At 37.7% G+C, this 23,491-nt stretch overlaps 1 protein-coding gene across 1 annotated transcript in view; it reads left to right on the forward strand.

Moving 5' to 3' along the window:
* PTGR2 (prostaglandin reductase 2) overlaps positions 1 to 23,491 on the forward strand; it is a 72,529-nt gene that overhangs the window by 45,244 nt on the left and 3,794 nt on the right. The window contains exons 3-7 of the mRNA XM_044664935.1: positions 12,650 to 12,841; positions 16,811 to 16,981; positions 18,116 to 18,325; positions 20,187 to 20,308; positions 22,398 to 22,485. Of these exons, the coding sequence (XP_044520870.1) occupies positions 12,659 to 12,841; positions 16,811 to 16,981; positions 18,116 to 18,325; positions 20,187 to 20,308; positions 22,398 to 22,485 (774 nt within the window). The 5' untranslated portion in view covers positions 12,650 to 12,658. The remainder of the gene's footprint in view (positions 1 to 12,649; positions 12,842 to 16,810; positions 16,982 to 18,115; positions 18,326 to 20,186; positions 20,309 to 22,397; positions 22,486 to 23,491) is intronic.

The raw sequence follows: 23,491 nt of genomic DNA on the forward strand, positions 1-23,491 counted from the left end.
CTAAGAGTAAGGTTTGATTATTACCTCTTAATGCTCTCTTCCTCTCCTTCTTATAATAGTATTTGTCCCCTCTCCCTCCCATGCCCTCTTTGTGTGTAATAGAATATCCTATTTTTCTTGTTCACTCTTGTTCTGGTATTCCTTTTCAATCTGGTCATTTCTGGTGTTCAATTTGCTTATCAGTTCATTTGGTTTCTGAGCCTCACTTTCCAATTGCAAGATTCTACCTTTTAAACTGTTATTTTCTTTCCAGATCTCTTCCATCTTCCTCAAATTCTCAGTTTTGAACTCTTCCATAGCTTGTGAGGAGTTTTCCTTATTTGAGGAGGGTCCGGATGCTTGTTTGTTCTCCTCCTCTGTTTGCTCGGTTGTCTGGATTTTCTCTGTGTAAAAGTTGTGGAGTGTTAAAGACTTCTTTTTCTTGTTGTTAATCTTTCTTTTCTGAACTTCCTTAGTCTGGGTAGCCATCATTAGCCCAGCAGCTTCTTAGCTTTATCCTCGCGCTCAGCGACTGTCTGCGGTCTTTTGGCACCTGAGGTCTGAGGTCTGGTTTTTTCCAAGGTCAAGCCCCTTGTTGGACTCCCTTGCTTGATCCTCTACCGGAGGTTTCTTTACAAGTCTCAGGGTGCTGCTTCCACAGTCGTATACCCGTCTGCACTGGTTCCCCACTCAGGGTTTCAGAGCCTTAGCTCGCGGTTGTGTCTGCCTCCACCCGCGCCTCCGCCAGAGCCTGCGCTCTACGTCTGCGCTCAGAGTTCGTGTGCGTTCTTTAGCTTTTTGAGGTCCTAAATCTTGCTGCTCTCAGGAACAGACCCCGGAGCTGCCAATGACTCGATGGGTGCCCCAAACTTGCTCCATTTCTTTTTAGCTGGCTTTGGCGTTATAGGTGGTGTGTGTGGAGGGGGTGGGGGGGGGTGGTTGCTTAGCCCGCAATTTAGTGAGAGCTGTTTCACCCCTTTATAGCATGGAAATGTCCTGATTCCACGTACCTTCCACGATGCACCCTGTTGTGGGGTTCCTCCGTTCGTCTGGACTTGTTTTTATGTCCCCTTGAGGAGTCTTGTGTGTTTCTGTCAGGAGAGGTTAAGAGCTGCTTTTTACTCTGCCGCCATCTTAACCCAGAACCTGTATTGATTAATTTTTATTTTGCTCCCTCGCCTTTATTCTTTGTTGTAAGAGCTATTTCTGTGTAAGGAAGGTGGGAGTGGTATATTTGGAAATGAAGTTGATGGATAGAGAGTATCCACAAAATATTTTTAAAGGTGGAAAATGTTCCGGTCACATGGCAAAAGGAAAAGATAATGATTAGCCAACCTGTGTAATTCACTCATTCATTCAAGCATTCATTAAGTCCTTAATAAGTCCCAGCCATTGTGCTAAGCACTAGGAGTACAGGGAAAAAGCAAAAAGCTTCCAAAAGGAACTCATATTTTAGTGTTATCATCGTGATGTCAAGATAAAATATGACCCTAGTATCATGGATGGGCCTCATATAGGGTTGCAACAGGATAAGAACCATCCATGGAGTGTAATTTTCACCATTCGAATAGGTACCCATGTTGAGAAGGCCACAGGTCTATAAGAGCCTCCTATCTCCAAAGTAGGGTTCTACTGGCATGTTGCCAAGGGCTTTGTGATCAGTCAGTCAGAGAATGGGAAGAGAGGTCCCCTCTCATCTGGCCCACAATAGCCAGTCAAAAGGCTTGTCTCCAATACCACTATACCAGTTATCATGCCTTGCCATTCCTTCCTTCCTTTCCTGTGCTCCGCATAGGAACCTCCCCATCAGGGTGAAGGTGCTACTGGGAAAATCCCTCTTTCCTCCATACCCACCATTTGGCAGATAATCCTTGGAGGACAAGCTTTGCTTTCTGGGAGAGGAATCAGCTGAGTAAAAGCCTACCTCTCTCCTTTTTACTTTAAGCAGGACAGAATAAACAAGATGTACAGTCATAGAAGGGTTTTGATATTCATCATGGCTCTGATTACATTTATCATTTTTCCTACCTCTGTTTTTCAAACATTCTATTTCTATTGAGAACCCAACCATCCTTCTATTCACCTTGGTCACTGTCATTGTACACTCCTTACTCGCCTTTCTTTATATATCCAATCAATTGCCAAATCTTGTCATTTCTGTATCCACAGTCTCTCTCACTTGCTCCCCATTTACACAGCTTCTACCGTGGTACGAGGCTTCAGGATATTGCAGTAGTTGAAAGTCTCTCCCCACTCCAATCTGTAATTAAGCTGTGAAATTAATCTTCCTGGAACTCAGGTCTGATGATGTCACCCTTTTTTCAGCCAACTCCAATGGCTCCCTGAAACCCTCTCTTTGGCCACTAAATACTCCCACCTTTCAGCCTTCTTACACATTACTGCCCCTGCCACCAACTTTATGATCTGGTGACACTGGCCTCCTGACTATTCCTTGAAGAAATTTCTGACAATTGTTTTCTGACATTTTAGGATTCAGATTTTCTTCCTCCTTCCCTATGGAGGCAATAAATAGTCATATAATACATATTTCCATATTGCTCATGACACAATAGAAGACACATATCACACATACAATAAAAATCTCATGAAGGAAAAAAAGTAGATGCTGGCATGCTTTGATTACACAGTTTCTTTTTGTTCTTGGCATCTCTAACAGTATATACCTAAGATGTGTGGTTACTTTGGCAAACTTTAGGAAACTTGGTGTTTGCTTACTTAACATTTCCTTATGTATTTTTTCTTATTTAGTTTTATAAAATATTGTCCAGGGGCATATTTCTTAAATTGTGGATATATATTTATATTTATATTTATATTTTGCACTGGATTCTGCAAGAATAACTGCTGTTTTGGGGAAAGCAAGTTTTGCCTTTCCTATCATCATCTATGAAATAATGATAATAACATCTGCCTTACAGATTTGTTGTAAACATCAAATGCAATAATACTGTATAGGTAAGATGTATAGAAAATCTTAAAGCCTCATATAAATATTCACTTTTTTTAATTACTTTTTTTAAAAAGCCAAACAAGGTTAAGTGACTTATCCAACATCACAGCTAGTAAGTGGCTAAGGCTGGATTTGAACTTAGATCTTCTTGACTCCAAGCCCAGCACTACATCTCCTCTAACACCTAGCTACCTTCTTTGGTTTCTTATCTATAAAATTAGAATATTTGTACTATCTACCTCATAGACAAGTGCTTACCAAGTCCGGGACAATAGTATTTATTAAGCATTTACATGGTCCAGGCACTATGTTAATTACTGGGGATACAAATACAAGGAAAATAAAAGATAGTTGCTGCCTTCAAGGAATTTACATTTTAGTGGTGAGAGATGATGATAATAATAATAGCTAAAATTCATATAGTTCATATAGCTGGGTACTGTACTAAGCATTTTATAATTATTATCTCCTGTGATCCTCACAACAATCCTGGGAAGTGTTATTATTCTCATTTTACAGTTGAGGACTTGCCCAAGGTTAAGCGTCTTGCCCAAGGTCACATAGCTAATATGTGTCTGCAGTTGGATTTGCTCTCAGGTCTTCCTAACTCAGGCCTAGCACTTTAGCCGATATACCACCAACATATAAAAGGAACTAAAAATAAAATTGGGATGGGCACAAGGGGAAATTTCTGCTCGGGCCTGGAGGTATCCTAAGAGGCCTTCTAGGACATGGTGGCAAAGTCATAAAAATGAAGGATGGCTGATTTGGGCCCTTCCTTAAAATGGAAGAACTTACCAATGGAAGATGGGGTCACCTGGGTGGCAGGAAAAGACTGCTGAAACATGGAGGCTGAGTCTGGAGAATGAGGCATGCCTGGTTTGGGCTTTTCCCCTCTAAAGATTCCTTTATGAGCTTTATATAAAAATGGTTTATTAAAATGAACACATTTTGACAAAAATTAGAGTATGTGAAAACAAACTGTACTGTTTGGTCATAGGGAAAAGTCCTTAAGAATATCTTAAAACATTAGCAACAAATAGATAACATTTATAATCAAAACAGTTATCAGAGCAAAATCAGAATATAAAGCCAATTGTTATTTTTTTTGGTCCTAAAATCAAGTCTAAAAGACTTTAAAGGTCTTGTATATCAGTAACCAGTTGTTTTTCCATTTCTGTGTTCAAAAAAAGTATTTAAAATGTTCGGCATAAAAAATAATACATTAGGCTATATTTCTTAAGTTAAAGAAAATAATCACTCTACTTTTTCCTGAGAATCAAAGACTCCAAGGATCAAAGAGAAATAATAAGAGCAAACATTTACATATCGCTTTAAGATTTACAAAACACTTCATCCTTGTTCTGTCCCCAATTACCAAAAGCAGATTTTTTAAGTTGCTCACTTTCAATCTCAGAAGTGGCTCAAGTATGTTAACAGACACTTAAATGGTGAGTTGGAAGAAAATGTAATTAATCCAGATGGTGGTGTCAGGAGTCTCATTAGGGAAATGGGTTTATGAAAATGTTCTTTTGTATAGAAATGGTTTGGAAATAAATATCATCAGATTTTTAAACAGCTGTACTCTACGTAGATTCAGGCTTCAGATTTCTAAAGGGTCATTTCTGCTTTTTATCTCATTAACAAATATTTCTCAGGTTACTATATCTTCATAAAACTGAATTTTTTTTTTGGCCAGTTTCCTTCCTCTCCATTTTTCTTGAATGGTGTGGCTGCTGCTGCTCTAATGGTATCTGAACCCAGTCATATTGTGAATCTATTGATAAGTCTTTTGATTATGTATTTTTATGTTACAGATAGCTATAGGAATTTTTTGATTCTTACATTCAATTTTGATATACCATCTAATCTGCAAGCATTTTTAAAACTTTTAACACAGGGACAGGTACTGTGCTAAGAGCTGGAGATTTAAAAAAACAAGCAAAAAAAACCCCATAAAAACAGACCCTACCTTCACAGAGCTTCCATTCTAATGGGAGACACTATATATAAGTAAATCACTTCATCACTTCATAAACAACAAATACTGTGTAAATGGAAAGTAGCTTTAGAAGGAAAAGCATCAATAGTTTGGGGGACCAAGAATGGGCTGATGGAGAAGGTGGTCCATGAGCAAAACCTTTTTTTTTTTTTTTAATTTTTTTTAACACCTTCCATCTTAGAATCAATACCACATATAGGTTCTAAGGCAGAAGAGCTGTAAGGCTAGGCAATGAGGATTAAATGATTTGACCAGAAACATACAGATAAAAGTGTCTGGGGGCCAAATTTGAACCCAGGACCTCCTGTCTCTTGTTCTGGCTCTCAATCCACTGAGCCACCTAACTACCCCCTTTGCTGAGCAGAATCTTAAAGGAAGACAGGGATTCTGAGAGTTGGAAGTTGGAAAAAAAGAACATTCAAGGTTTGAGAGATGGTCAGTTCAAAGGCAAGAAAATGAGAAATGGCATGCCACATGAGTTAAACATTAAGTAGGCCATTATGCTTAGACTGTAGTGTTCATGGAGGAGAATTATTTATTAAAAGGACTGCTAGATGGCTCAGTGGATGGAGAGCCAGGCCTAGAGAGGATGGGACATCCTTACCTCCCTTCTGCCTTGGAAGCAATACCCAGTATTAATTTTAAGATGGAAGGTAAGGGTTAAAAAAGAAAAAAAGAAAAAGAAAAAAGGCCATGGTGACAAGAAGGGACCAGGTTGTAAAAAGCTTAAAATGTCAAGTAGAAAAGTCTGTTTCCTCTATTCCTAGCCCCATGCTATTAATTAATTTATTTGCTTCCTTGTTTATTTATTTTGTTTTTAATTTTTTCCCCATGTTTACATGATTCATTTTCTCTCCCTCCCCTTTTCACTCCCCTTCCCAGAGCCAACCAGCAATTCCACTAGGTTGTACAAATGTTATCACTTGATACCTATTTCCATATTATTCATTTTTGTTATAGAGTGATTTTTTTAAGACCTAAACCCCAAATCACATACCCATATATACATGATAATTGATGTCATATGTTTTTCTTTTTGCATTTCTACTCCCATAGTTCTTGCTCTCAATGTGGAAAGGATTCTTTTCCTTAAGTCCTTTAGGAGTTTCCTGGCTTGTTGCATTGCTGCTAGTGCATATTGGATTTTTAGAATTCTTTGTGATAGAATCAAAGTTTGAAAGTTTCTTTAAACTTCTTTCAAAGTTTAGTAAGTGAAACATATTAAAATTGAATATTAGCTACCTTTACTAATACAAAAAATAGAAGTCATTAAACTTTGACATTATTCGATGATAATTGAATTTGATATTATAGAACCAAATAAAAATAAGTTTTTTTCTTCTCCAAAACATTTTCTGGTTTTTATTTTGATCCACTGTAAGAAGTTGTGGAAAGCCCAAAGATTTTACAAACCTTTGTGATTCATGTGATTCGTTTTATTTTTTGTTGGTGTTTTTAGGGTAAAATTTTAAAGTAAAGTTTCTCTTTGTCCAAATAGGCTAAACATGCATGTAAGATACTGTGTTTACAGAGTTGCTCCATATTAATTGCTGCCTCCTATATTATTTAGTAAATTACACTTTAAAGCTGAATTTTCATTACAGTTTTGTTTTGTTTTTTTGCTGACTTACTAACTTACACTAACCTTTATTATCTTGCTTCATTCCCAGAGGAACAGAATTTTAAAGTGAGGAAGGGACCTCAGTGACCATCTATTCCAAATCATATGCCCAAAGAAACTCTGCTATCACATACCTGATAGCTAATCCTCACACTAGGCACAAATTGGTTGCTGCAACTTTTACCTGTTGTTTCTTGACCAAAAAGAACAAGTCTAGCCTCTCTTATACCTGAAAGCCTTACAGATGCTTGAAGGCATTTGTCATGTCTCCAAGGATTCTTCTTTTTGCCATGCTAAATATCCTTAATGCCTTCCACTAAGCCTCATATGTTTTGAACTCAAGGCACATTGCCATTTCTAGATCTTTCCAACTTGTGTCTTTAAAATTGCAGCACATGGTACTCCCAGTGAGACTTCACAATGGCAAGGTGCATGAGACTATGACCTCCCTGTCCTGGGAAACTAAGCCTCTCGATATAGCCTGAGATTTTTTTAGTTTTTTTGGCCAGCACATCATAATAATGATAATAGTAGTATTTATATGTACATAATATACACAGTAGCACTGTGCTAAACTCTTTATAGATATTATCTCATTCTGTCCTCACAAGAACTTTGGGAAGCAAGTGCTTTTTACATCTCCATTTTATACTCGAGAAAGTTGAGGCAGAAGGATTTAAGTAACTTGCCCAGGATCATAAAGTTAATAAATGTCTGAGGCTGGATTTGAATTCAGATCTACCTTATCCCAGGCCCTATGCTTTGTCCACTGTGTCACCTTGCTTCCTCATCTCATTTAGGAGAGGCAGCTTGAACAGGCTGATTCATTGAATTCCACTGAAATTTCCAGATCTTTTTCAGAAGTGCCATCTCATCATTGCCCCCTCCCTCTTATACTTGCAAGGTTGATTTTTTTTGGGGGGTACCAAGGGGTAAGCCTTTAAACCTATTGAAGTACATATTATACCCAGTCCAGTGCTCTAGCCTGTCAAAGTCCTTTTAGATCCTGATTCTACCATTCAGTATCTTAGCTGTCCTTCCCAGCTTTTAGTTACCTGCCAAATTTAATGAGCATGCTATTTATTTTTGTCTTTTATATCTTTTATTTCTTTTTATATCTTTTATTTTTGTCATTTATAAAAATGTTGAACATCTTACAAATCCCTGGCATACTCCACTCTGGACATGTCAATTGAACTGTTAACAACTACTGTAGGGGGCTCCTGGGTAGCTCAGTGGATTGAGAGCCAGGCCTAGAGACTGGAGGTCCTAGGTTCTGTAGTCAATAAAGTTGGGGTGCTTTCTTAATCCTTGCTAATAAGGAGGGGTAAAAGGTGAATGAGGTGATAGGAGAGGAATGAAGGGGATGGCTGAGTTTAGGGAAGGAATGGACAAGGTGGTATATTGAATGGTAAGGGAAATAAGTGGGGTATTCAGGAGAGGCAGCTTGAACAGGCTAGACACTCAGGCTGGAGATAGAGGATACTCAGGGAATAGGTTGAACCCTTCCAGGCAGGAAAGGTATCTCTATAGACACAAGGAGTTGGACCAGTCAGAAATGGTTTAAATCTGCCTTAAGGGCTTTTCTTGTCAGTTTCTCAAGTCCCTCGAGGGAGGAGTTGAAGGGCTCCTCCTTGTCATTGAAACTGATGGGTTCAGGAGGAAGTCTCTGGTAAGGGTTTCCTTCCAAGATGGATGCCTCCAGTTCCCTCAGGAAGTAGAAGAAAATAGTTCTTTCCCTCTTCAACCCCTGCCTAATCTTCAACACAATGATTCACCAGAAGGTTTGAGTAGGTAACAGGGGGGTTTAATTATTATTCAGGGTTAGTCAGAAGGAGAGAAGGGTTTAGGGTTTGCTGACAGCCACTAGGGAAGAACTCAAGATGGGGGAGGGTCACAGGAGTGGGTTGGACTGAGAGAGAGCCTGCTCTCCCAGCCAGGAAAGATTTGGCTGCCTTTAAAGTAAAATGTATACTAAATCAATAAAACAAGAGATCGTTTGATTCAAGTATGTCCTACTTGCCTATAAGGAAACTAAACCCACAAAGTCTAATCACTAAAACCCAAAAGCCACTCTTCCTCAAAGAGCCCATGGGAAAACCAGGAAAGGTAGCAGGGGTGTAATATGGAGAGATCAGGGAGAGGTCCAGAGAAGTTAGCTAGGTTCAAATTGTCCAGAGACAAGGCACAGGCCAAAAGCAAAGCCAAAACCCAAAAGCAGAGCCTCAGTTGGACCTTCCGCCCTCTTCAAGCCTCAGGTTCCAACTGCCCATCTGTCAGTATTCTAAGGCTTCTAACTGCAAGAAGTTTTCAGTTAACTTTTGCAAGGACAAAAGCTTTTGTTGCATCTTTGCATTACAGTTCAAATCTAGTCTCAGATACTTCCCAGCTGTGTGAACCTGGGCAAGTCACTTAACCCCCATTGCCTAGCCTTTACCACTCTTCTGCCTTGGAGCCAATACACAGTATTGACTCCAAGACGGAAGGTAAGGGTTAAAAAAATTTTTTTTAATTAAAAAAAAACAACTACTATAAACCACTATTGCTAAAATATAGGTAAATTACATCCATCACATTCCCTTCATCTGCTAGATTAATAATCCTGTCAAAAAAGGAAATGAGGTTAGTCTGCCATGACTTGTTCTTGAAGCCATGCTATCTCTTTGTAATCACTGCTTCCTTTTATGGTTCTTTGTTTCTNAGGAAACATATAAGAAAAACAACTGCTTGAATGCATGGGTTGAGGCAGACATGATTGGGGATGTAGACTCAAAACTACCACACCAATGCAACTATCAACAATTTGGAAATAGGTTTTTATCAATAACACATGATAAAACCAGTGGAAATGTGCATTGGCCATGGGTGGGGGGGGTGAAGGGGAAAATAGGAGCATGAATCATGTAACCATGTTAAAAACGAATATTAATAAATGTTTAAAAAAAAAAAAAGATGACACAGCTGGTAAGTGTCTCAAGACTGGATATAAATTCGGGAAGAGGAGTCTTCCTTATTCTAAGCCCAATACTCTATTCACTGTATTATCTAGATGCCCAAAGGCAATAATATATGATGATTATTGAAATATCTATAATTTCATTTTTTCTAAATATTTGCCAATCACCACCTCCTCCTATTTGTTATGACTTTTTTTCTAATTCTATAAAGTAATTTCTCATAGTGTTAAATAAGTAAATTAACATAAGTAGTTAATATTGTCAGTTTTATTATACTGGCTAAGCCTACTTATGAGCAATTAATATTTCTCCAGTTACTTAGATGTCTTTATTTGTGTGAAGTGTTTTATAATTGTGCCCATATAATTCCTATGTGTTTCTTAGCAGGTAGACATAAAGTTTTTTATACCATGGATAGTGATTTTAAATTGAATTCTTCTTTGTATCTATTCTTGCTGCATTTTTGGCCTGACATTGTTTTTACAAGATTGTCATCATCCTCTATTGTCTATATTTGCTTCTGTTCACTGAACCACTTTTTCTCCTTCCTTCCTCCCTTCCTACCTTCTTTCCTTCCTTCCTTCCTTCCTTTCTTTCTTCTTTTCTTTCTTTCAAAACTCTTACCTTCCTCCTTAGAATCAATACTATGTATTGGTTCCAAAGTAGAAGAATGATAAGACCTAGGCAATGGGGATCAAATGACTTACCCCAGATCACACAGCTGAGAAGTGTCTGAGGTGAGATTTGAACTTAGGACCTCCCATCTCTAGGCCTGGTTCTTATTCCACTAGGCTGCCCAGCTGCCCCCTGAACATTTCTTTTCTTTTCTTTTTTTTAAACCCTTAACTTCTGTATATTGGCTCCTAGGTGGAAGAGTGGTAAGGGTGGGCAATGGGGGTCAAGTGACTTGCCCAGGGTCACACAGCTGGGAAGTATCTGAGGCCAGATTTGAACCTAGGACCTCCCGTCTCTAGGCCTGACTCTCAATCCACTGAGCTACTCAGCTGCTGCCTTGAACATTTCTTTTTAAACCCCAAGTTGGTTGCTGAGTTCCCTATGTACACACAATGATCTTTTCATGATAAACTCCTTGAGGACAGGTATTGTCTTCTGCCTCTTTTTCTATCCTTAGTGCTTTAACATGGTACACATTAGTAAGTGCTTAATAAATTTTTATCCAACTGAATTAAATCTTTTCTGATATATCCCCTTTTGGAATTGTTTTCCTTTGGGCTTTGAGAATTTCATTCTTATATATCTTTCTGCCCTCCTGAGCTGACATCCTCTACCATATTTTACTCTGGGATCATACCTCTCTTTCCTGTGAATTCTTTAAAATCTAACTTTTCCATTTAGGATATGGGATACATTATGTCCAGATTTCCTCTCTTCTATCACAAACTCTTGTAGGAAGTGGTCACTTCTACCTGGTGGCCTGTGATTTCTACCTCAGCAACCAGTTCTTCCCTGTTTGTGAGAATCATATTCCAAATAGAAATTCTTGTCAGTTCTTTTATCTTTTTGAAGGAGGAAATTTTCCCTGAAGCAAGCCAAAAAGCTCTTATTAGTTTCTGGATAATTAAAGTCCCTCCTCACTAATATGTATCATGCCTCTGTGCCAGGCTTGTGATATTTCCCAAGCTCCTCATCTGTCTCTTCTTTCTGTCCAGGCGGTCTGTAGTATTCTCAGACTTAAAGATTTTATGCATTTACTTTGGTTAGTCACCTCAGAACTTGTATGACCTTATGAAAATTGTTTCTCAGAGGTCATTATGATAAATAACAGTAGGATCAATGAACAGCTTAAGTAATTCCTGTTTAGGTATGCTTCATAAGCCATATTGTGTAATGTTCCTAAAATGGGAGACCTTCATTGATTTTTGTGGGACTGCCTGATGGAAAGAGATAAATCATATGCTTTGAACCACTGTCAATGACATTTTTTTCTCAGTTTGAGAGGATCCAAGTGTTTAATATTTATGTATTATGGCATGTCACATTTCAGAGAAGCAAAAAAGAAGTCTGGTAGTTTGTGGCTTTGTTTGCTTGTATCCTTTACAGTTGTTGTTTGTTTGTTTTTTTTTAACCACAAATTTTAAAAAATAGTCTAGAACATGTATTCCTAAATCATTGTTTGTTAGTAGAGTTGAATGGGGATATTGTAGCACCCCCTGCTGGGGACTCTTGAAGTCATTGGTTGTGGTTTTCATTGTTAACATTGATGATTTCTGGAAATAACTCTAGCTAATTTGCTATGACATAACATTTCTTACCTATGGTGCTAGCAATGGGTTCTGAACTGAAAATAGTTCTTTTTAGTCGGAAGTAAAAGATTGAGTGATAGGGCTTTGGGAAGAAGGATAACTGAGAAAAAGGATTTTTTAAAAACCTTTACCTTCTGTTTTAGATCCTAAGTATTGGTTCCAAGGCAGAAGAGTGGTAAGGGCTAGGAAATTGGGGTTGATTTGCCAGAGCCATCCAACTAGGAAGTATCTGAGGCCAAATTTGAACCTAGGACCTCCTGTATCCAGACCTAATTATCCACTGAACTACTTAGCTGACCTGAAAAAGAAATTTTTTTACATGTGTAGGGATTGGAAGAATGCGTGAAATAATACTACTTCATAGCTTCATTAGGATTGTGAAAAGGATATTTAAAATCCTCTATATTCTTTGAACAGCTGTTGTCTAGTGATTTTAAAGAGAGATATTCTTTAAATAGGAAAGAACTCGGAGAGAATGGAAAAGGGAAAATAAACTTTTGTTTTTACCTCAGAAAAATGCTTTATACTTAAGACTATTTTTTTTTCAACACCATTCAATAGATCCTTTTTTTTTTTTTTAAACCCTTACATTCCATCTTAGAATCACTACTGTTTATTGGTTCTAAGGCAGAAGAGCAGTAAGGGCTGGGCAATGGAAGTTAAGTGACTTGCCCAGGGTTGTATAGGTAGGAAGTGTCTGAGGCCAGATTTGAACCCAGAGCCTCCCATCTCTAGGCCTGGCTCTCCATCTACTGAGCCACCCGGTTGCCCCCCCAGTAGATCCTTTTTTAATGGTTTCTAGATATATGTATATCAAAGTGTTTTCAGAATTCTCTCAATGTTTTTGTTTTTCAGCGTTGTAGAATGAATGAAGACACTGGTACTGACTATATAAAACCTTGGCAGCCATCCGAAGTGGTTGATGGTGGAGGTGTTGGAGTTATAGAAGAGAGTCAACATGCAAGTTTGGCTAAAGGCGATTTTGTGATTTCTTTTTATTGGCCCTGGCAGACTAAGGCTATTCTAGAGGGAAATACCCTTGAAAAGGTAATCTCTTAAACAGCTTGTATATGTTTCTTATAATTCTCAGTTTCTTTGGGCTTTGGCATTTGATTCTGAAGAATGTAATAAAATCATCTTGTTTCTTCTGCCTAGTAACTCATTAAATATAGCCAAATCTATGCCAATAGTTTATTATTTTGTCTTCATTCCTTTTTTTTTTTAACCCTTGTACTTCGGTGTATTATCTCATAGGTGGAAGATTGGTAAGGGTGGGCAATGGGGGTCAAGTGACTTGCCCAGGGTCACACAGCTGGGAAGTGGCTGAGGCCGGGTTTGAACCTAGGACCTCCTGTCTCTAGGCCTGACTCTCACTCCACTGAGCTACCCAGCTGCCCTCTTTATTCCTTTTTATTGCCTGAAAATGTATATAAAGACTAAGTTTTCACCAAAAGTATATTAATGACTCTCATTTACTGTCTAAGTCACAGATAAAACTAATGCTGACGTCAGGAGATCTTTGCTGTTTCATAGTCATAGCTTGGGGCTTTGTGGTGGTATAATTTGAAGGTTATGGGGAAATTCTTCCTCCTCCTATCTTCCCCATTCACCAGTTGGTCTGTCTCAGGACTTAAAACTCTATTAGTTAAAAGTAACTGTTAAAACATACATATGTGTTATTACGACTAGCCTACCAAATGAGTGTGCTATACTTCAACTAGAATTTTTTCTAGCAGAAGTTGGAGATTTCTGAACAGGACTAATATAGAAGACAGAGAAGTTTTTATAGAGAGCCAGCTCTATATTTTGGGGGGTCCTGAGTGGTGTTTAGTGGCACCAGATTGAAAAGACCAGAAATAGAAAACTGAGAACAGCCAGACTAGTGGTTAGCCTATAGCTGCTTCAACTGCTATGGAATTTTTTTTTGTTTTGTTTTGTTTTTTTAAATCCTTGTACTTCGGTGTATTGTCTCATAGGTGGAAGATTGGTAAGGGTGGGCAATGGGGGTCAAGTGACTTGCCCAGGGTCACACAGCTGGGAAGTGGCTGAGGCCGGGTTTGAACCTAGGACCTCCTGTCTCTAGGCCTGACTCTCACTCCACTGAGCTACCCAGCTGCCCCAACTGCTATGGAGTTTTGAGTTTATTATATACTGGTTTCAAACAAAGAACACAGAGAAAGAATCACAGCTGGGAAGGGGTTACAAATCATACAAAAACCCATTAAAGTCTAAAAAGTAGAGAGATAGGTACAGGATCAAGGGCCAAATTCCAACCACCAATTAGTAGGGGGTTAATTCTGGGAGCAGAAATATGTTTCATAGAGATTTTTACTAATTGAGTCCTGTCCCCTTGATTTACAGGATTGCACCTGGTCAGATAAAGTCTTGTCTAGCTTTGTCTGTCTCCAGCCTGATTATCTAAGTAATATATCTTTTTGGAGTTCAGGCTTCTTAATTATCAAGGAGAAAAATGGTTAACTCAGTAGTTGCTGGTCTGCTAAGGACTCAAAGCTTTACAATAAGAATATTAAGAAAAGGTGGGGATCTAAAAATGAGTCAAAAGAGGAGCCTCAGATTTTTATCTTAGATGGCCCATTCTGTCTGCATCCTGACATGCAGTGCAGAAAAAATCATACACACAGTTTTACTTGCCGATGATTTTGTAATGGGATCCAGATAAAATATCTATTACAGACTCTATTTCTCTAAATGACTCCCAATAGCCTCCTGGAGGGGTCAAGTTGTTTTTGGATTAACCAACCTGCTGGTACCAGAGCTTTTCAGGGTTCAGGTGACCAGGACCAAACCCAAAGACTTCCTTAACCTGGATTGGTCACGTAGGGAATCCAGATAACAGGCCCTATCCAGACCCTATTTCTCCAATCGGCCTTCTATAAGTTTTGAAGGGCAAATCCAGAAAAAACGGTCAAGAATTTGACCTGCTGCTGACTGCTTGGAACGTTGTTGCTGAGAGCTAAGCAGCTGGAGGACAGCCTGAGGATAAAGAATGTTCAGAGGAAGAGAAAGTGTTTAAGAGCAGGAGGATGCAGAAGGAACAATGAAGGGATGCTGAAATCATACTCCACACTTTTGCCCAATACTAGCCCTCATAACAGCCACTGCAACATTTGCATGACCTGCCTCCTGAGGTTATAAGGAAAGTGTTTTCCAAACCTTAAAATGTTATTATATAAATGGGAGGAGTTGTTATTATTTCATTATGGTGATTGATCTATAAATCAGATCTTAAATTGGAAGGAACTTTGAAGGTTACCAGTTTTCTCCCTTCTATTTATAGCAGAGGAAACTGAAAAAGAGATCACATATTAGATTAGATCACATAGCTAATTAGTAGAAAAACTATGTAGAAAAGCAGATAAATAAAAAAATCTTGAGCAGCTACAGCACAAACTGTGACCTTTCACATTGGTGACATTTTTTGTTTACAAAATAATTATAATTTTCAATATTGCTTTTTTTCAGTTATCAGACGTTCTGTCCTTTCCACCTCCTCTCCTCTTCCCCCAAAATAAAAACAAAACTTTTGTAACAAATATGCTTGGTCAAACAAAATAAAATCCTAAATTGACCATGTCCAGAAATATGTCTCACTCTATACCCTGAGTCCATCACTTTTCTGTCAGGAGGTGGATAGCATTTTTCATTATTGATCTTCTGGATTAGATCTTCTGAATTAGGATTGATCATTGCATTGATTAGAGCTCTTAACTCCCCCAGAATTGTTTGTTTTTTTGTAATTTTGTTAAAGTATAAATTATTCTCCTGGCTTTGGTCATTTGCTTGAGTATATTCAAGTTGTCCTAAGTTCCTCTGAAGTTAAATTATTTATTTCATTTCTAAAGTTAGCCCAATAGTATTCCATTATATTCATATAACATAATCAGTTCAGTCATTCAAATGATGAGCACCCCTTTAGATTCTATATCTTTGGCACTACAAAAACCACTCCTATAGGGGGCAGCTGGGTAGCTCAGTGGATTGAGAGCCAGGCCTAGAGACGGGAGGTCCTAGGTTCAAATCCAGCCTCAGACACTTCCCAGCTGTGTGACCCTGGGCAAGTCACTTGACCCCCATTGCCCACCCTTACCACTCTTCCACCTAGGAGCCAATACACAGAAGTTAAGGGTTTAAAAAAAGCACTCCTATAAATATTTTTATACATATAGGACCTTTTCCTTTCTTTGATATCTTTAGAAAATTAGTAGTAGTAGTATAGCTAGATTAAAGGGAATTCACAATTTAATAACTTTTGGGATATAGTTCCAAATTGCTTTGCAAAATGGCTATACCATTTGCTTTGCCAATGTCCCTATTTTTCCATAGCTACATTTGACATTTTGGAGGTTGAACTTTTACTTGAGGCTTTGATCAGAAATTCCATAATCTGGGGGCAGCTGGGTGGCTCAGTGGATTGAGAGCCAGGCCCAAAGACAGGAGGTCCTAGGTTCTAATCTGGACTCAGATACTTCCTAGCTGTGTGACCCCAGCCAAGTCACTTAACCTCCCTTGCCTGGCCTTTTCTGTCTTGGAACCAATGTACAGTATTGATTCCAAGATGGAAGGTAAGAGTTTAAAAAATAATTCCATAATCAAATGTTGACATTTTTGTTGATGGTGGCTCATAGCATTCCAATGAGACAAGCTCTTACCAGTACAAGTTAGCAACCATTTGGCAACTGTTAAGTCTAAGAGTTGTTTGTGGTCACTGAGAGATTACATTACTTGCCCACAGGCACATAGCCAGTTTGTTACAGAGTCAAAATTAGGTCTTTCTTACTTCTAGACCCAGTTCTTTATTTGCTGTGCCATTCTGCTTTCAGTCCAGCTTTATAATTTGGATCCCTTAAAGAATAGGCACTTAATGAAAAAAAAAAAAAGAATAAGCACTTTACCTAACCAGAAATCATATAGGGTTAATCTCCCATCAATGTCTCTCATTGAAATTTTAATAGAAATCCATAATTTGATATAAAATACATGCATATTTTATTTTAGGTAGACCCACAGCTTGTAGATGGACACCTTTCTTACTTTCTTGGTGCTATTGGTATGCCTGGATTGACTTCTCTTATTGGAATAAAAGAAAAAGGTCATATAACTGTTGGTTCCAACCAGACGATGGTTGTCAGTGGGGCTGCAGGTGCTTGTGGATCATTGGCTGGCCAGGTAAACTTTTCTCATGATTACTCATTTGATTTTTAAGAAAGAAACATCTATAACTGAAGTCTTGATATAAAATTAGATAAGCAGAAGCATAAAATTGAGAATCGCACATGTCTTGCCTAAATATTTCTGATGGAAGTATTGTGTATATGTGATCAATTAAAATACTGCTAATATTAATAGTACACATCTTGTGATTCAGAAATTTATTGATGGTCTAGTTCTTCATTTATGAGAAACTTAGAAAAACCAGAATTAGTTATAAATGATTGAATGCTATGATAAACATAATCAGTCAGAAAAAAACTACCTTCCTGAAATTTCATATTCTAATGAATTAATCTGTTAAAACCATAATTTATCATATTTTTAAAAGTCAAAGATAAATCAATTAGGGCAAAAATATAGCATTAGTACGGACAATACTCAACATTCCTCTACATAATGTCATTTTACAATAACATCTTACTACATCATAACCAAATAGCATTATAACATTGTGAAACTGTTGTCCCATAATTTGGTACAAATCAAATAGTTGGTAACATTCTGAACTCATGTTTGGTCCCCATTGGCTGGAACTCTTTTGAACATCAGTTAGGTTATTGCTATGTTCTTAAGCATCATTTTTATGAACTACCTTCTCCCTGGTTTTTTTACCCGATATTTTTTTTTTTTCAGAACCAATGAATGACCATGCTTTTAAACATTTCTATAGAGGCATATTTAGCATAGGTGAATGTAATAAATAAATCTTCATGATGAAAATTTACAGAAGTGTAATTTTTTCTGATTATTTCTTGGTTTCTGTCAAGCTCAGAAACTTAAATTCCAATCTAGAGTTATGATGTATTGATGCTCTGATGATTTCTTTTCTAAAATCATATCTAAGACATTTATATGTACCCTCAAAAATCACTCTGTATTCTACCTCTATCTTTAATTTGTTTCAAACATCAAATTGTATCCTAGCTTTGCTCTTTAAGTTTTACAGTAGTCTCTAGCCAAAAGTTTAAAAATTCTGACCTGACCTGAACTGTCCAACATATACTTATAGCAGCTTACAGCTTCTGTACCATTCTAGGTATTGTTATAACAATATAAAACAATTTAATTTTCAGACTTTTATTCTTCCAGATTGGCCATTTGGAAGGCTGTTCCAGAGTGGTGGGAATTTGTGGAACAGATGAGAAGTGCTCCATCTTGGTCTCAGAACTAGGCTTTGATGCTACAGTTAATTATAAGAAAGATAATGTAGCAGAAAAACTACATGAGCTCTGCCCATCTGGAGTGGATGTTTACTTTGACAATGTTGGTGGTGACATCAGTGATACTGTTATAAGCCAGGTGATTGATGAATTCCTGTTATAAATTTAAGGAACTAATGATTTTTATTTCTGTTGTTATATGCATACCTACTTTGTTACTCTGAGCCACCAGCTAAAAGACCTATCCTGCCAAATTCTATTTGCTCTGATAGAACAGCCTGATAGTTTATTATTGTTCTCTGAAATGGTACCATGCTTGGTATCTAATTTGTGTACAGTAAACAAGCACTTGTTAAGCACCTACTGAGTATCAGGAGCTGGGAATTCAAAGACAAAAGGAAAACAGATATTTCCTTCCTAGTAAAGGAGACCTCTCTGTCTCTGTCTCTGTGTCTGTCTGTCTGTCTGTCTCTCTCTCTCTCACTCACACACACACACACACACACACACACACACACACACACACACACACACACAAATACAAGGTAGTTTTGGGAGAGAGCAGTAGATAAGACTCTGGAATCTGAGTGATAAATGTACATAGTGACTCTTAAAATGAGGAGTTTGCTGAGTAATGGTAGTAGGGGGAGAGTCAGAAAGTGGCAGTGGGAACTAAGAAGTATTCTCTCTCTCTCTCCTAGGATCAGTAAGTTGATGAGTATGAGAGAAGGTGCAATTCATTCTAGAAAGAATGCAAGCGATGTAGTATCATCAAGTGTCAGGTCTCAGTGACTGCCAGAAGACAGGGCATGAGAGAAAAAGACCTAAGAAGCAAAAAAACTTGCAAAATATATAGAACAATAGTTCAGAGGGCAGAGTGGAAGGGGCAAAGTGATAAAGAATTGCTCTGTTGACCATTTAGCTTTTTGCTAATCAACAAGCTTTTCTTAAGCACCTTCTGTATTCTAAGCACCATGCAGAGCTAGGGATGAGAAGACAAAAATGAAACAATACCTGCCCTCAAGGAAGGCTTTCTGTCTAATGAGATAATCTTATCCTTTTCACCTTAATTCCCCAAGTTAATGAATTAAAGTTGTTTCTTCATGAATAGAAAGTTATTATTTGTTGTTCTTTCATGATTTGTCATAAGAAATATGGAGGGACAGCTAGGTGGCTCAGTGCATAGATCGCCAGGCGTACAGTCAGAGACCTGGGAAATCTAGCATTAGACACTTCTAGCTGTGTTGCCTTAGGCAAGTCACTTAACCCCAATTGCCTAGCCATGACTCTTCTGTCTTAGAGTTGTTTCAAGGCCAGAAATTAAGGGTTAAAAAAATAAGAATGTGGAGAATATAAAAGAAAGAAAAAATACATTTCATCATGCCATACAAAAAGACATATATGAGGTAGGTGCAACCAAGTCATAGCTTATCTTGGGTTGCATTCACACTTTCTCAGAAAGAAATAGAACTGCCTTAGCTAGGTTCTGATTTTTCCTATCTTGCCCTCATCTAACGTCTACTTACTGCACCCAGCATTTTCAGTAGGAAAGCTAGAAAAGTAAACTGAAATGACCACATATGGATAAGCATTTCCTGTTTTATAAAGTTTTAGTATTTCATTCAGTTGTTATATATCACTTTACTAGAGAGTTAACATAATTTCAAGATATGTGAATATTTGAAGATGAACTCGTTTCCTTAGAGTTACAGAATTTAGCATCATATTTTTTTCCAGTTTGTAAGTTTCATCTTCCCTCTTGCTTACCATTTCATGCTCATAAATTATATGTCATGGATAGAGTCTCCCATCCAGAAATCTCTTAAATTATTATGAATGGAAGAGTCAGGGTTTTTTTGTTTTCTTTTGCTTCTAAGGAGGTTTTCATTGACATTTATTTTATGAAAATATTCATACTTTTAACAAAGCAGCTCTATATTCAGTAGCTACAGAGAAAAATCTATTTCTTAGGGGAATAGTAATCAATTTTCTCTGAATAGATGAATCAGAACAGCCATGTTATCCTGTGTGGCCAGATTTCTCAGTACAACAAGGATGTCCCTTATCCTCCCCCACTGCTGCCTGAAGTAGAGAATATTTTGAAAACAAGAAACATCACAAGGTACCCATTCTTTCCTTTATTTGCCACCATATTAAAACCATATATCTATATAAATCTATGTCATATTACTTGCCTTCCTAAGGAGGAGGGAGGGGAAAAAGGGAAGGAGAGACTTTGGTACTCAAAAATTTTTAAATGGATGCTAAAATTTTTTGTTTTCATATAATCGAGGAAAAAGTAAAATAAAAAATTTAATTTTTAAAAATTTAAAACAGGGGGCAGCAAGGTGACTCAGTGGATTGAGAGCCAGACCCTAGAGATGGGAGGTCCTAGGTTCAAATCTGGCCTCAGACAGTTCCTCTAGCTGTGGGACCCTAGGCAAGTCACTTAACCCCCATTACTGTTCTTCTGCCTCAGATAGTATTGGTTCTGAGACAGAAGGTAAGTGTTTAAAAAAATTTTTTTAAACAAAACTATATATATATAGAAATACTTTTTTGTCCAGAGCTATTCCCCCAATTCCAATACAATCCAGTAAATATTAAGTGCCTTTTGATAGGGGAGAAATGCACCCAGGTTTGTAGCAGGCTCTCACCCAAGAATGGGAGACTCAAACTCCATTCAGTCAAGAAATAAAAGAAGAATTTTATTTGAAGAAGTGGTGGGTTTTGGTGATATAATAGCCCAGTAGCTGACAGAATAGTCTGTGGGCTTTTCAGGTAGCTTTTGGGCTGATGGACAAGCCCAGGGGCTAGTAGAGTAGCCTCTTTGGGGCTGATAGTAGCAGCTCCTCTGAAGAGTGGCAGCTTCCACACCCCATGGATTAGAGTTGGTATATTTATTGAGTCTGGTAGCTTAGCATCTCCTTTCCAAACTCAGGTGGAGGTATGCCATGGGAATAAGGAACATGCACAAGATTGGGGGTTTAAGTGCCCAGGTTCCACATTCCTCCATTGTCCACCTTGTCATCATTTGTCAGGGAGATGTCTTGATGCCCTAACAGAATGGGAGCGTAGGGAGGGTATATAGTACATTGGAGGACCACTATAGGCAATTCATTATTTCTAAGTAGAATATAAGCATTGAATAAAACAGAATGGGTACAAAGCTGATAAGCAGAGAACATTACGGATCTGGTACACAGAGTAGATAAATGAACAATATACAATTCATACTTGACTTATGCTGAAATTATGGGTATTGCAGTTGATGTTTAACTAGAGCTAATTAGTGAGAAATGTAAGATTTCAGAGTAGGAGGGTCCTGTTCCTATTACTGCCCCTTCCTGCCCACTACCAGCCTATATCACTTCTCTGTGCCAGGTATTGTGCTGAGTGACAAGGTTACAGTTAATAAAGCTTACCCTCGAGGACCTTACAGTCTGATGGGAGTGGAGGATGGGAAGACAACCTACAAAAAGAGGCAGGAAAATGGAGGGAAGGCAAGAAACACTAGAGGGCCTCTCATTCTGTGTAGTTGAAACAAGGCAGATGGCAGATGTAAATTGGAGCGAGGAACCGAGAGCTCAGTTTCTGCCCTCTGTAAAGGAAGACATTTGGCTGTCCAATCAATAGGGAGAGGAAGCTGAGGGAGGTAATGCCAATCAAGGCTTCGTTTAGTATTATGGTAATGAAATTAGAAGTAATAAGCTTATCCTGGAATGGGCATCTTGTTCCTTGGAGTTGAAACCAAGCAGAGGAGAATCATGTTTTAAAAACTACATGGCAGTCAGTTAGGTGATTCGGTGGATAGAGAGCCAGGCCTGGAGATGAGTAGTCCTGGGTTCAATGTAGCCCCAGACGATTTCTTAGCTTTGTGACCCTGGGCAAGTCACTTAACCCCCATTGCCTAGTCTTTACTGCTTTTCTGCCTTAGAACCAATTGATTCTAAGACAGAAAATGGGGTTTAAAAAAAAACACTACATGAAACCTAATAAATAAATTTTGTTAACTTGTATAGTGATTTTGACTTTGACTCCTTGATATCTTTTATTTTCATAATAAAATTTTATTTTCATAGACAATTAAACTATCTGGCAGAACTCAATATGATTAAGCCATGCTATATGTTATGATTTCAGAAGTTTGGTGAAATTATCTAATCTTGCTTTTCTCCTGTTTTTGATTATTGTCTTATATTTTTCTACAGGGAAAGATTTCTGGTTTTGAATTATAAGGACAAATTTGAGTCTGGACTTATACAACTGAGTCAGTGGTTTAAAGAAGGAAAATTAAAGGTAGTATCTGAGCCTATATCAGCCTATGTCTGAGCCAATTGATTCCTTTTATCTTATAGCCTGAATTTCTGTAGTAGTTTGAAAAATCAGATTGTTATCTTAAGAATAGTTAGTTCAGATTATATAGCTGGGATGTGTTCAATTGCTCACTACAGTTAATTTAAATAAAAACTTCTTGATATGAAGATTATATTACTTTGTTTCTGAGGGAATTCTGGTATTAATAAAAATCTCTATTTCAGCAGTTCTTAAAATGTGATCCATGAATCTTTGGCAATCTCAAGGTACTTTTAGGTGATCCTTGAGGTCAAAATTATTTTCATAATAAAAAAAAGTTACCTATTTAAATGTTCCTCTCTTTTCCAACTTTCCATCCATTTGAGACCAGATTTAGCTAAAACAACTTATAGCAACAGAGTGAATTATAGAAGCAAAAAGATCAGTTTTCTATTGAGACAGACATTAAATAGACTTGTAAAAATATGTAAAGCAATGCTATGTTAATCTTTTTTTTGTTTAGAAAAATAGAATTATTTTCATTAAAATGTTATATAAATATGTAACAGATTTGTTATTATTTTAACTGAATAAATATTTTTCGAATAGTGATAGCTATAGCCAATGTAAGCAAAAGCTCTTTAGGGTTCTCAGAAATTTTTAAGAGTGAAGAGGGATCCTGAGATCAAAACATTTGAGAACTGGTGCTCAAACTCAAATAGAAGCTGATCCCTGATCCCTCTAGGGCATGTATTCATTTAGAAAACCATAAATGAGCATTATCCTTGTTGTGTTGTATTTTTATTTCATTAAATATTTTCCAATTACACTTTTTTTTTTTTTTACATTTTTAAACCCTTAACGTCTGTGTATTGGCTCCTTGGTGGAAGAGTGGTAAGGGTGGGCAATGGGGGTCAAGTGACTTCCCCAGGGTCACACAGCTGTGAAGTGTCTGAGGCCAGATTTGAACCTAGGACCTCCTTCTCTAGGCCTGGCTCTCAATCCACTG

The sequence above is a fragment of the Gracilinanus agilis genome, chromosome 2 (genome assembly GCF_016433145.1).
Source record: "Gracilinanus agilis isolate LMUSP501 chromosome 2, AgileGrace, whole genome shotgun sequence".
In the NCBI taxonomy this organism is placed as follows: Eukaryota; Metazoa; Chordata; class Mammalia; order Didelphimorphia; family Didelphidae; genus Gracilinanus; species Gracilinanus agilis.